At 44.5% G+C, this 14,910-nt stretch overlaps 1 protein-coding gene across 1 annotated transcript in view; it reads right to left on the bottom strand.

Annotated features, from left to right (window-relative positions):
- Positions 1-391: 391 nt before the first annotated feature.
- kansl3.L (KAT8 regulatory NSL complex subunit 3 L homeolog) overlaps positions 392-14,910 on the bottom strand; it is a gene marked incomplete at its 5' end in the record, with an annotated part of 46,232 nt that continues 31,713 nt past the window's right edge. Inside the window, 7 exon segments of the mRNA NM_001091067.1 lie at positions 392-1,290; positions 3,374-3,512; positions 4,242-4,360; positions 4,463-4,685; positions 5,925-6,046; positions 6,644-6,792; positions 9,165-9,243. Of these exon segments, the coding sequence (NP_001084536.1) occupies positions 818-1,290; positions 3,374-3,512; positions 4,242-4,360; positions 4,463-4,685; positions 5,925-6,046; positions 6,644-6,792; positions 9,165-9,243 (1,304 nt within the window). The 3' untranslated portion in view covers positions 392-817.

A 14,910-nucleotide genomic window follows, 5' to 3' on the forward strand; every position in this document is an offset into this window, starting at 1 on the left:
CATAGACACTCACTATTTATTGGGCTGGTGGGGGGCTGTTTGGGCCTCTGTACTGACTATACCTGTGTACTTGGAATGCCAGAGCTTATTTTGACCCCCCAGTCCAGACCTGGTCTGAGGGTTCAGGAATAGGTCTCCAGGAAATGTCAGAAGTGAAACTAAAGATGTTGTAAGTTCAATTTTGTCAAAGTCTAAATACCACAAAGGCAGCCACGGTTTAACTGGTTTATCAGCCCACACAGGAAGCAAGCCAGATAATGGTGAATAATGCCCTTGAAAGAAAAGTGCTTAGACTCTACGTTCCAGCACGAGTGTAAATAATTCAGTTTGTTTCATTCTTACCGGAACGCAGGAGATTTTCTTTGAAAGAGAAACTCTATAGGCCAGGTTAAAGGCAGAGTTGTTTATTAACACCATTCAGTGCCAGAACAGACATAATTAACATGAAACCTTATTGCTCAAGCCACACGGAAATGCTCTGTTATAGTATGAGAATTGTTTTGTCACTTGCCGCCCTACAAGACTGTACAATGTATTCATCTTACAGTTTATATTTACATTTTGTGACCTATTTACAGCTCTTAGAACTACAATTTCTTTTATAGGTTTAGCAATCCTATTTACATATTTGACTAATGAATTTAATTCTCATGGCATGGGGTTAACTCCAATAACTACGATAAAGCAAAACGCCTTGTCACTACAGACATTCTGTTCAATATAGTAGATTAAATATTATGTTGCGCTAATTCTATTTTTGTGGTTTAGAGGAGCTTTTGAGATGGCTAAGCTGTGAGCGAAGGCAGAAATTCCAGTGTCACTGTTGCTTCTGATTGGCCAGCGTCCCGGAGCTTTGAACAATACTGCTGGTACCAGACAATGCTATTAAGGTGGGCTGAAGAAGGGGTCTGCTGATTAGGGATTCCCGGCTGTGAATAATGGTGCTTCCATCGTCAACCACGGACGGTACGCGGCCCAGACTCTCCACTGCGTTCATAATATGGTTTCCTGGGATCTTATCTGCTGTTTCTGCCTTTGCCAAGATCACAGTCTTTGGGGGAGCCTGAAGAACTGGGCCTATTTTGGACAGAACCACAGTGCAGGCTGGACTGGGAGAGTTGGCAAGTGATGGAGTGGTAAAAGTCACTGCACCGGCAGTTACCCCTGAAGTAGCTTGCAGAGTCATTGACTTCAGCGGGAGAGAGGCCAGATCGCTGCCCACGGACTTGGTAAGAGCAGAAAGCTTGGCGTCCGACATCACATAGAGAGTCTTGGGAGGACTGGTTGTTACTGTCAAGAGAAAACAATCAATGGTAAAAAATAAATAAAATAAAAAAAAATGAATGGTTATGGTCTTTTAAGGTCAAGTTATTAAAAATGAAGTGATTTCCTAATTACTGGTCATAACCATATCTGCTACATATTTCACGTGTTCCATAACTTTCTGTACAGACCCCTGCTGAACTTACATCATCATTTCACAAACACCAAGAAGCTACTGGCTTGTTTGCTTTGCCCAGTCCACGGTGATCTGAAAAAGATTCTAACCCTTAAACCAAATCAATATGCCAAAAAGCAGAAACAAGAACAAAATTCAAGTTCTTCATTCATATATAGTTCATATATAGTTCTTATACAGGTATGAACTGGTTATCCAGAATGCCTGAGACCCGGGTTTTACGAATCTTTATTTCGTAAAAAGATAATGTCATGGGAAAACATGTTTTTTTTTCAAAATGCATCAGTTAATAGTGCTGCTCCAGCAGAATTCTGCACGGAGATACGTTTCTCAAAAGAGTAAACAGATCTTGTTTATAAAAATCTGACCATGTGGCTAGACATATTGTCAGTTTCCCAGCTGCCCCCAGTCATTTGACTTGTACTCTGTACTTCAGTCACTCTTTACTGCTGTACTGCAAGTTGAAGTGATATCCCCCTCCCTTTCCCCCCAGCAGCCAAACAAAAGAACAATGAGAAGGTAACCAGATAGCAGCTCGCTAACACAAGATAACAGCTGCCTGGTAGATCTAAGAACAACACTCAATAGTAAAATCCAGGTCCTACTGAGACACATTCAGCCTGCCAGAAAGCAGTTTCATCCTAAAGTGCTGGCTCTTCTGAAATCACATGACCAGGAAAAATGACCTGAGATGCACCTACACACCAATATTACAACTTAAAAAATACGCTTGTTGGTTCAGGAATTAAATTTTATATTGTAGAGTGAATTATTTGCAGTGTTAACAGTGTAATTTGGAAATAAAAACTACAACATAAAAATAGTTACTGAATCCCTTTGCGTCTACTAAAAAATCATGTAAACATTAAATAAACCCAATAGGGTTGTTTTGCTTATAATAAGGATTAATTATGTCTTAGATTGGATCAAGTACAAGCTACTGTTTTATTATTACATAGAAAAGGGTAATTATTTTTAAAAATTTGTATTATTTGGATATAATGGGAGTCTACGGGAGATGCCTTCCTGTAATTTGGAGCTTTTTGAATAATGGGTTTCCGAATAAATGTGTATGCACACATGTAATTCGCTATTCGCTTGGTCCTCCCCCCCACTGCACTTAAAAAGCACACACAATTGGGGGTGCAAACAATGTACAATTGAATACAGGGGATTTTTGCTGTAAAGGTTACACCAGTTAATAAATATACTTATTAATGAGAACTGAAAATGTTGTCTTGACTATATATGTATATAAAAATAAAGATAACGATCTGGTGCTCAGATTAAGTCTCTTCCTAGAGGACACAGAGCTCAATGTAAATTCACCTGGCCTAATGTGCCATTATTTCAGGCTGGCTGATCGCAGCCTCTCATCACCTCCAACAGCCCAATTGTTCTAGAATTCTGTATAAAAGCCTGGAAGAGTCACGTGTTTTTGCTAAGGTATTGAGGTCCTTTAAACCTGTAGCATCAGTACTCCCTTGATCTCGTCACTTCCTACTGAGCATTGGAGAGAAATATCAAAAAGTGTGGTGTCGACATTTTACGCCGATAATCGTTAGACTTTCCATAAATGTTTTTTCTAAGCGGTGTGCTTGTGCAAAAGGGACAGATTATGAAATGAGAAGTGGTGAAAACGATGAATCAAATTAAAGTCAAACTGCTTTCCCCCATGGCATATCTGCAATGACGGTGAATGTTAATAGTGGCAATGTAATGGCTCATGTAAACTGCACCCATGGCTTCTCTAACACCTGCACGGCTTCTCTAACACCTGCACGGCTTCTCTAACACTTGCACGGCTTCTCTAACACCTGCACGGCTTCTCTAACACCTGCACGGCTTCTCTAACACCTGCACGGCTTCTCTAACATCTGCACGGCTTCCCTAACACCTGCACAGCTTTCTTACCTGCCGGAGGGGTCACTGCCCTGGCTAAGGGCAAGGATTTTTCTAAGGGAGACCCCACGGGGGCCTTGATTTGCTCCGGCATAACTTGGGGCAGCAGTTTGCTAGCAGACACAGAGCCACTGGAGGAAGAGTCAGAGACCTATAAAATTTAAATCAGATATACGCACACACAAATTATATTTTTCCAAAACAAAAACGGAGATGATGATGATTTATTATGGGTCGACCTGGGAATCCATTTAACAACACTTTTGTGACATAAGTGTTAATGGACGGACATATTTTTAAAATAGTCAAACACATTACTTTCCCATGGGTGTCAGTACACAGAGCTGCTCAGCATTATTTATCTCTGATACAAAGCGCATGCACGGGGCAAACCATTCCTACAGTTAACGAAAGCAGCTAAATCAACCTGTGAGTTTGCATTAAAGGAGAACGAAAGGCTAAAATGAAGTAAGCTTTATCAGAAAGGTCTATATAAATACACCAGTAAACCCTCAAAGTAATGCTGCCCTGAGTCCTCTGTCAAAAAAACACCACATTTCTTTCCTTCTGTTGTGTACACATGGGCTTCTGTATCAGACTTCCTGTTTCAGCATACAAATCCAGGGCTAGGGCTTGAGCATGCTCAGTTTGCTCCTCTCCCCCTCCAATATGAGCCCAGAGCTATCAGTGAGCAGAGAGTTTTTAGAGTGGTTTACTCAAGTATGGCAAAGCATTCTGGAGAATAAATATAGTCTTATAGCTTGCACTTTCCTTCTCCTTTAATACAGAGTATGTCTTATAAACAAATAAAACATTGCCCTCAATAACCTGATTGACCATTTGAGCAATGTTAGGCCAATCAAGAAGACATTCACGTTACCTGCTGGGTGGCATCATCTTGTTTGGAATGGATGCCTGCAATGCCAGCCTGGCTGAATGTAGTAATGCGGCTTGGCTGGCCCCTTAGGGTGACAGTAATGGTGGTTGGTGCCTTTAACCCTGATAAAAAAAAGTAACCAGCTGTTATATATCTGCAAATCACACCTCCCCCCTAAACATATTACATAGGATTGTGATACAGCAAATATGAAATGCCTTTACCTGCTGCTGGACTAGACAACTGAGCCAGACCTGGTAGACTGCTGGCCAGCTTTGCTAAGCCCCCGTTGGTGAGGAGCTGATGGATAGCAGTAGGTTTTCCACTAGCTGATGCCATAAGTGAGGAAGAGGCTGTCACCACAGGGATGGTACGAAGAATTGTTCCCGTTCCTGTAGTCATGGTGGCCAAGCCCTGAAGTGGGGCTGGAGCTTTAACTGCCAAAGTCTTTCATGTTGGGAGTGAGAAGTAAAACCATTATAATGAAATATTAAGACAACGGGATGTTTAGTGTGGAATACTGTTTTTTTTAGCCATACACAGAGAAGCCGACCTTAGTTCTCGGAACATGACGTGTCTGTATGGCAGTAAGAATGGCAGTAATAGTGTAGTGATCTACAGAACCATAACCCTCTATATATAATGAATTTTACAGTTATCTACCTAAACCAGCCCCAGCAAGCACACCCCACATTGTTACATATCTTTGTGATAAATATTGTGCACTTTGCACTTTTGCTTTGGGCTTGCTGTCCCTTTAAAACACCATTAAGAATTTGAAATGCTTTTCCTACAACTTTAACAAAGTAAATGTGATATGTGCATGTGTCCCCTGAAATGAATGATTAAATAAAGATCTGTTTGATTTGTGCATGTGTCCCCAGAATGAATGATTAAATAAAAATCTGTTTGATTTGTGCATGTGTCCCCCAGAATGAATGATTAAATAAAAATCTGTTTGATTTGTGCATGTCCCCAAGAATGAATGATTAAATAAAGATCTGTGTGATTTGTGCATGTGTCCCCCAGAATGAATGATTAAATAAAAATCTGTGTGATTTGTGCATGTCCCCAAGAATGAATGATTAAATAAAGATCTGTGTGATTTGTGCACGTGTCCCCCAGAATGAATGATTAAATAAAAATCTGTTTGATTTGTGCATGTCCCCAAGAATGAATGATTAAATAAAGATCTGTGTGATTTGTGCATGTGCCCCCAGAATGAATGATTAAATAAAAATCTGTGTGATTTGTGCATGTGTCCCCAGAATGAATGATTAAATAAAAATCTGTGTGATTTGTGCATGTGTCCCCAGAATGAATGATTAAATAAAGATCTGTGTGATTTGTGCATGTGTCCCCAGAATGAATGATTAAATAAAAATCTGTGTGATTTGTGCATGTGTCCCCAGAATGAATGATTAAATAAAAATCTGTGTGATTTGTGCATGTGTCCCCAGAATGAATGATTAAATAAAAATCTGTGTGATTTGTGCATGTGCCCCTGAAATGAATGGGAAAATAAATATCTATGTTGATTGCTTTAAGTCATCATGATTGCACCTAAAACGCACTGAATTTACATAAAAATAAAACCTGCCAACCTGTTGTCAAAATATGGCACTGTTATCAGTTGTAGAGCTATACACACACGACTGATTATTGACACAATGGTAGTGTAGTTACCTGTGTGTTGTTTCCAGAGGGAGCTGGAGTGCTCGGGAGGGCTGGAGATTTACTCCCTATGTCCTGGAGGCTGAAGCTTAACCCCTGAAGGAGGCTGCTGGCTGAAGTCACAGGACCTGTACCTGCGGCAAAAAAAGATATGGAGCTGAATATGTTGACAATGTTGTTACGCACTCTCGCACGTGTTCTCTTCCTGAACACACTACCCTTCTTTATATTGAGATTCACATGCCCATGATTCTGTAGGGATTATATAAAGTGGAACCCCGATTTTACGTTACACAGGGGGACCGTGTCAAAACGCAGTAAATTAAGTGGAAAGTTAAATCCAGGAATGAAAAACTGCAGCATGCCTAAATGGGACTGCAACAAAAAGGTGTAAATTACAGGAAATGTAAAATTGGGGGTTCTTATGTATTAAAAATTCACATAGAATTCCCCATAATGTTAAAGTGGTTACTCCAAGCTCCGAATTCTATATTTTATACAAATGGATGGGGGAGTTAATAACAGAGTTACAGTGCTGTATGACAGGTGGCCTTCTGGAAGGACTTTTTGGAGCTAGAGGGGCTGGGTTTGTTCAATATTCCATAATGCTTGCTGATTGGCCATTTTGCCCCACTTAATTTAAATGGGGCATAGGATTGACTTACAACACTATTATTACATAGTATATGGTGCATGGTATGGAAACCAACAGCTTTTAAATGTGACAATACCTGGATGAGTATTAGCCGCCTGACTTTGCAAGCTTGAGCCAATACTGGGTACTAAGCGGCTCTGGATTGTGTGAAACGCGCTGGGGGTAGAAGTGCTGGGGATCAGGGCAGAAGGAATACCACCAGATGTTCCAGTTTCAGCCACTAATCTGCAGGTAAAAAAAACCACAAAAAAAAACCAAGACAACCTGAGCAAATCTGAAATAACTATTTCTCTATAAATTAACCCAAATGCAATGTAAATTCCAGTGAATGCTTGGCAAATCAATTTAAATATAGGCTGTAAGACACATACTATGTCACAACTCTATTTTAGGGATGGTCAAGGTGACAACATTAAAGGAGAAGATTTCCAGTTTGTAGCAAAAGGGAATGGCTGGGCATTTTCTGCATTTTTGGGCGACATTGGGCCCTGCCCTATACTTACAGGAATTTACATATCTTTAACTGGTAGACATCCATAACATAAAGCTGCGATCATAAGATGCAATTTGAATGGATTTTATTACAGAGTGGAATTCAGAGCATTACATCTTCCCTTATATCTTCACTAAGCAAAAAATAAGGATTGCAGGAAGTAGCTCTACATGCCTATGTATATATTTAAATGAACACTTTTTCTAGGGCAGGGGTCCACAACCATTTCTATTTGTGAGTTACATTCAACTGTAAAAGAGTTGGGGAGCAACACAATCATGAAAAAGTTCCTGGGGTGTCAAATAAGTGCTGTGATTGGGCATTTGGTAGCTCCTATGTGGACTGGCAGCCTATAGGAGACTCTGTTTGGCAGTACATCTGATTTTCATACAACCAAAACTTGCCTCCAAGCCTGGACTTCAAAAATAAGCACCTGCTTTGAGATCATTGAGACAACATCCAAGGGGTTGGTGAATAACATGTTACCCACAAGCCACTGGTAGAGGATCGCTGTTCTAGGGTTATGCAGAGGCTTGCAATCTTCATCATGTACAGTATTTATTTATGTAGCCCCAGCAAGATGAAATAGCTTGGAAGAAGAGCCTGTGATACTGCCTCCCTGGAAAAACCTGAACATTACCGGGAAGCTTAGGAATCTGGCTGCAAATAGAGATTCTACTATGTGTATTTGCCAAAGGTATGAACCACCTATACAAATTGCTGACCCTACATTCAATCTGTCAGGGTGCTCTTAGAATAGGCTCGTCCCCACTCACAACATTCTATTTGAAAAGATCACATACTTTTACTGGGCTGATAAAGGAACTTCAGTGATATCAGAAGCACCTCCAATGACAGATTTATTACTTCTTAAATAAGTCTCACTTTAAAGGGATAGGGACTAAGTTCTAGGTTTTTCTGCTATGATTATATATACAGTATATCCTAGTGTTGTGAACTTCGCTAATCAAAGGACTTCCCTGCTCACCACTTATAAACCTGTTTTGCTCTTCAACACGGCTGACAGTAGGACAGCTGCATGAGCAACAGCATGCTTGGAGACAGGTGTCACGTTCGGGATCCCGAAACTCAGGACATATGCCAAGTTGCCGGTCATGGCTCATGCTTCTGCCTATAACAGCCGCCTTTCATGTTGGGAGGAGCCCGTTACTACTCAGATGCCTCCAGGTCTTAAAGTGAGAGAACAAAGGCAAGAATTCTGGGCAGGCAAGGGAACCAGAAAGAGTGACAGGAACAAGCCCGGACTGGCAATCTGTGGGTTCTGGCAAATGCCAGAGGGGCTGCTGTATGGTTCCATAGAAAGTTACCATATAGTGGGCTGGTACGGGGATGCTTGGGGTTCTGTGTACTTGGAATGGCAGGGCCTATTTTGACTCCCAGTCCAGGCCTGGACAGGAGTAATGGGGGTTAGAGCAAAGCGTAATCAAGGAAACAGGCTGGGGGTCGGGAATAAGTCAGACAGTGCAGAAAAGAATCCGGATTCGGAAGAATAGTCAGTAAACAAGCAATGGTTGGTTCAGGCAGCAGACCAGAATGGTCAAGGACAGGCAAGGGTCTAGAAACAGTAAATCAAACCAGAATCTCACCAAGAAACAAACAATATACCTATTTTGGGCAATGAAATAACGGACAAGGCACCTTTAAATATTTGAATTTGGATGTCAGGCACGGCGCCAAAACGCAAGCACAAATAAACGGAAGAAAGAAGGCGTCCGCGCGAGGAGAGCAGTGGGCATCCCCTCTGCCCCACTAGATATTGTTATAACAGGACAACGTTCTGATAGGCTGGAGAACAACTGTAAACAGAGCCCCAGAACACTGCCTTGCCCCCAGCTTTGCATAACCTAGGAAGCTGCTCTACTTCAAGCTGTGTTAGATAACAAAAGAGGTTCATAAGCAGTGGAGGGGCACATTCACAGAAAAGAAGTGCTAGGGTTTATACAGGCGCAAGGACATGTTTCACACGTGTCACTATCCCTTTTATTATCTATTAATAAATTAGAGAAAATATCATAAGATATTAGGGATATGATACATAGTTCAGGATTTGCAGCTCACTGGAAGCAAAAGATGCAGGACGTACTTGGGTGTGGTGAGGAGGCTGGTAAGCTCCTTGCTGCTGACCGTGGACTGACTGATTGTTCCAGACATAGGCTTCAAGGCTGCACCAAAATAAAGGCAGAAAAATAAGTTGCAGAAATAATTCAGAAAGACCATAAGCACCACCCATTATGTTATATGGAACAATCACAACTGCCCCTGCTCGTTCCCATATGAATTAGCCGAGCCTGCTCCAAGGAAGGTAGGGCTCGGTTCTGAACATTTACAACCCATACAGATTACAAGGTGCTTGGGTTAAAGAATGGGCAGAATTTCCCAGTCTTACACTTGTAGAGAAAATAAGACTTATGTGACTTTCCTGCAACTAAATAATTGCAACACGTTTCTTTATGGCTGAACCTTTATTTAGCTAGTGATATCAGCCCATAACAAAGGGCTTCAACGATCTTTGGTCCCATCTGCTCACAGGATCAAACATTCTCTCAGTTTTTTCTCTGAAATAATGAGGTTAAAGATTACTCAATAAGCAGACCGGTGAGGTATACCTGTAGTAAATTGTGAAATAATATAAACCTATATTGCTGGCGGAAGATTTATTGATCTAGAATTTTTTATGATTGTTTCCGGAACAGAAGGCCATTTCTCTCTTTATGACCGGCCTTATCTTTCAGGGTTGGGCTGCAAGCTGGTAAATTAATAAATGCACAATCTAGCATGTGGTACTTTTGACCTCATTATTATAGAAAATGTCAAGATGGCATTAAAGGGTTTTATCTTTATTAAAACAATACAGAACTCGAAGGTTTCCAACTCAGATTTCCAAGTTTAAACAAGCAAGAGAGAGATTTTTGTACTTACCGTTAAATCTTTTTCTCTTGTCCTATATTGGGGGACACAGGCACCATGGGGGATGAAGATCCTGCAGCTGGAGATGGACACTATGTTGCAAAACGTGACTCCTCCTCCTGCCCTGGGCTTCATCCCCTGCCTCCTCCTATTACCCTCAGTTTCAACCGAAGAAGGAGCAGAACAGCCCAAAACAGAAGAGAAACAGAGCAACAACACCCTCTAAAATATGAACAACCATGATCAAAAGGAACTAACAACTTTATAAGAACATCACGAACAAAACGTGAAAACAGTGTCAGAATCGGGAGGGAAGGCCTGTGTCCCCCAATATAGGACAAGAGAAAAAGATTTAACGGTAAGTACAAAAATCTCTCTCTTTCTCTTGCCTAAATTGGGGGACACAGGCACCATGGGGATGTCCCAAAGCACCCCCTAAGGGTGGGACACTGTGAACAAGGTGTCTAGCTAAGAACAGCTCTGAGCACCTTCCTCCCAAAGGCAGCGTCGGCTGAAGCATGAGTGTGGAGCCTGTAGAAGCGAGTGAATGTATGGAGAGATGACCACGTGGCCGCCTTACAGAGTTGTTCCGCTGAAGCGTGGTGTCGGAAGGCCCATGATGTGCTGAGAGAACGTGTAGAATGCGCCCTCACGTGGAGAGGAGGCGGCTTCCCCTTGACCGCGTAGGCTCTGGATATGATGGCTCGAAATCATTTGGATAGCGTCGACTTGGCAGCCTTGGTACCCCGTTTAGGGCCGTCGGGGATAATGAAAAGGGCGTCTGATTTCCTGACGTCCGCTGTGGCCTTAAGGTAGCAAGATATCGCTCTGACCACATCGAGTGTGTGGAGTTTGTTCTCGATGGGACCCTTAGGATTAGGGCACAAGGAAGGGACAATGTCCTGGTTCAAGTGGAATTCAGATACCACCTTAGGCAAAAAATCTGGCGTGGGCCGGAGAACTACTTTGTCCATGTGGAGAACCGTGAAGGGAGATTTGCAGGACAAAGCAGCCAGTTCGGAAACCCTCCTAGCAGAGGTGATGGCCAAGAGGAAGACAACCTTTTCGGATAGTGTAGACAGAGGGATTTGATCTAGTGGTTCGAACGGATCCTCCTGTAGAGCGGAGAGCACCAGATTGAGGTCCCACGGGGGCACGGGGCAACGATAAGGTGGAATAAGACGTGTAGCTCCTTGTAAGAAGGTTTTGATGTTGGGGTGCAGAGCCAGTTTCTTCTGCAGAAGGATGGATAGCGCCGACACTTGCACCTTCAGGGAACTCAAGGCTAAACCTTTCGTGAGGCCGTCTTGTAAGAAGGAAAGGGTCTCTCTTTCACCCGCCTTTTGCGGGTTAAGATCCCTCTGCTCGCACCAAGATATGAAAGTCTTCCAAACCCGATGGTATATCTTAGCTGAGACAGGTTTACGTGCGCGAAGCATGGTGGGAACTGCTTCCGGAGGAGCTCCTGAGCGTCGGAGAATCAAGGCTTCAAGAGCTACGCCGTTAAAGCCCAAAGATGAGAATTCGGGTGGACAACTGGACCCTGAGTGAGGAGGTCTGTCTGTTGCGGGAGATGGAAGGGTTCGTCTGCCGCCATGTTTGCAATGTCCGCGAACCAAGACCTTCTGGGCCAGAATGGAGCCACCAGAATGGTTAGAGTTCTTTCCCTCTTTATCTTCTTGACAACTTTCGGTAGAAGAGCGAGGGGGGGAAAGATGTAAACCCTGGAGAAGGGCCAGGGAATCACCAGGGCGTCCACCACGTGGGCCAGGGGATCTAGGCTTCTTGATACGAACTGTTGGACCTGTCTGTTGTGCCTGGACGCCATGAGGTCGATCTCTGGTAGCCCCCATTTTTCCACAATGAGGTGGAACACCTCGTGATGGAGGCTCCATTCCCCCTGATCGATCGTTTCTCTGCTCAGATAGTCTACTATCCAATTGTCCACACCGGGAATGTGGACCGCGGAGATCGCTGGAATGTTGTCCTCTGCCCATCTTAGGATCTCTTGAGCTTCCTTGAGGGCCCTGAGACTTCTGGTTCCGCCCTGATGATTTATGTAGGCCACGGCCGTTACGTTGTCGGACTGGATCCGCACCCGCTTTCCCCGGAGTAACGACTCCGTGTGTTCGAGGGAGTAGCGTATCGCTCTGAGCTCCAGAAGGTTGATGGGTAGCTTCCTTTCCATTTGAGTCCATAGACCCTGAATTGAGGTTTGGTCGATGACCCCGCCCCACCCCCGTAGACTGGCGTCCGTGGTGAGAACCGTCCAGTGCAGGGGGGGAAAGACTTTCCGTCCCTCGTGCGATGTGGTTGAAGCCACCAGTGTAGAGAGAGCTGGACTCGAGTCGGAATGGATATCTTGCGATCGAGGTTGGTTCGATCCCTGCGTTGATGTAGCAGTATGGTGTGTTGAAGAGGTCTGGTGTGGGCTTGTGCATACGGAATGGCCGGAAAGGAGGCGACCATTGTGCCCAGCGTCTGCATGGCTGCTCGAAGGGGAATGTTGTTGGGCCCCATGAGTGACCGAATTCGGCTCTGGAGAGTCAAGGCCTTGTCTCGAGGTAGGAAGGCTTTCCCTTGTCTGGAGTCCAGTACTAGCCCCAGGTACTCTATTGATTGAGTCGGTTGTAGGTTCGACTTCTTGAAATTGATCGTCCAGCCCAAGGAGGTGAGGGTCTCCAGGACTTGGGATGTGTGTAGAAGGACCCTTGACGAGGAGATCGTCCAAATAAGGAACGACAGTAATTCCTTTGAGTCTCAGTTCCTCTAACGCTGCTGCCATGACTTTCGTGAATGTGCGTGGAGCTGAAGACAGACCGAATGGCAGGGCTACGAACTGCCAATGCTGACCGTCCACGTAGAATCTGAGGAAGCCCTGATGAGCTGGGTGGATCGGTATATGGAGATACGCGTCCTTGATGTCGATGACTGTCATGAATTCGTTTTCTTCCATGGACGACAGGACCGACTGTATTGATTCCATTTTGAAATGGCGCTTCCGAACAAAGGGATTGAGATCTTTGAGGTCTAAGACGGGCCTGAGAGAACCGTCCTTCTTGGGAACCATGAAAAGGTTGGAATAGTAGCCTCTTCGTTCGGCCTTTGTTGGGACGGGTTGGATGGTTCCCGCCAAGGTGAGGTCTTGGATGATGGAGAGGAATTTGGTTTTGTCTGAGACTTTGGTTGGCATTCTGGATATAAAAAATCTGTGGGGGGGTGGGTGAGTGAAGTCGATCAGCAATCCCTGTGACACCACCCGGAGAACCCACTGATCCTGAATCCTGTTGTGCCATACCTCTCGAAAGGATTTGAGTCGGCCTCCTAAGGGTATCCCTCCGCAGAGGAAGGTCCCTCTGCGGAGGTCTACCTCCAAGCCCTCTCAAGACAAGTCTCACACGGCATGAAGGTGTGCACCTTCATGCCGTGTGAGACTTGTCTTGAGAGGGCTTGGAGGTAGACTTGGATGAAGACCACTGTTGTCTTTGTTTGCCCTGGAAGCGGGAGCGAAAGTTAGAGCTGGACTTGTCAGTTTGCGTCTTGGACCTTTGCCCTTGTCTGAAGGTACGAAAAAAGGGCCTCCGTTTGAAGGGTGGTCTCTTGGGTCGAGATTGAGGTAGAAGGGTGCTCTTGCCCCCTGTCGTCTGAGAAATGATCTTGTCCAGTTCGGCCCCGAAGAGAAGTTTACCAGGAAGGGTATGCTGACTAGGGAACGTTTTGAAGTAAGGTCAGCGGACCAAGATTTTAGCCACAAAAATCTGCGAGCTGCTACAGACTGAGCTGAAGCTTGAGCAACCATCCTTGCTGCGTCAAGTGCTGCGTCTCCAATGTATGTAGTGGCGTCGGCTATTTGGGAGAGCAAGTTGTCGGTCGTAGGTTCTTCAGATCCGATGAGCTGTGCCACTCGTTCGACCCAGACCTCCATGGCCTTCGCTACCCAGGCTATAGCGAATATAGGACGGAAGGCAGAACCGGAAGCTGTGAAGGTGGATTTACAGAAACCTTCAAGACGCTTGTCGATGGGGTCTTTAAATGCGGCCGCGTCCGCGACCGGAATGGTGGTATTTTTTGATAGTCTGGAAACCGGAGGATCTACTGCGGGAGGAGAAGACCAGAGGTCGATGCATTCCTTGGGAAATGGATAAGTCTGGGTGAAGCGTTTGGAGAGCTGTACCCTGTGATCAGGGTTTTTCCATTGGGACTTGATAATTTCATCGAGCTGTTCGTATGCTGGGAACAAACATGAGCTCTTCTTGTGTCTTTTAAAAATGTTCTTTGCTGGTTCAACTGAGGCAGTAGAATCTTCAATGTTTAGTGTGTTTAATACAGCTTGAATGAGTCCCTCCACCTCCCCTTGGGTTCTGGGGGCGTCTATGTCTAGATCAGGGTGGTCCTGATCAGAGTCTTCCGCGGAAATGACCAGACCTTCCTCATCAGAGGGACCTTCCTCTGGGGAGTCTGAAGGAGATAGGGCATGACGTTTTGAGGTCCCTGGTCGGGAGACAACATGCGAAGGCTGAGATAAACGCTCAAGGACCTTGTCTAAGGTCTCGGGTATGCGGGCCAAATGTTGAATGCATGCAAGTGAGAGGGATAAGGCCCTAAGTAGTTCAGAGTCTGAGTTAGTTGCCGGAGTAGGTGGCAGGGAGTCAGTTTTTCTGCAGGCCCCACACAGTGAATCAGCCGAGGCTGAACTAAATTTTGTTTTACAGGTTGAGCAGGCTAAAAAAAGAAACCTGTGGGTGCGTTTGAGCTGAGGACTTGTTGGTCCTGGGCTCTTCTGCCTTGTTAGCCATTTTGCTCCTTCACGGTAGAATGGCGGGGTGGATTGATTCCCCAATAGAATCCTTTTTTTTTTTTTTTTTGAGGCAGGGGTATTAGGCTAGGCAGTACTGATAAGGTGGCCTGCAGAGAGAGATAAT

The sequence above is a fragment of the Xenopus laevis genome, chromosome 3L (assembly GCF_017654675.1).
Source record: "Xenopus laevis strain J_2021 chromosome 3L, Xenopus_laevis_v10.1, whole genome shotgun sequence".
Classification (NCBI taxonomy): Eukaryota; Metazoa; Chordata; class Amphibia; order Anura; family Pipidae; genus Xenopus; species Xenopus laevis.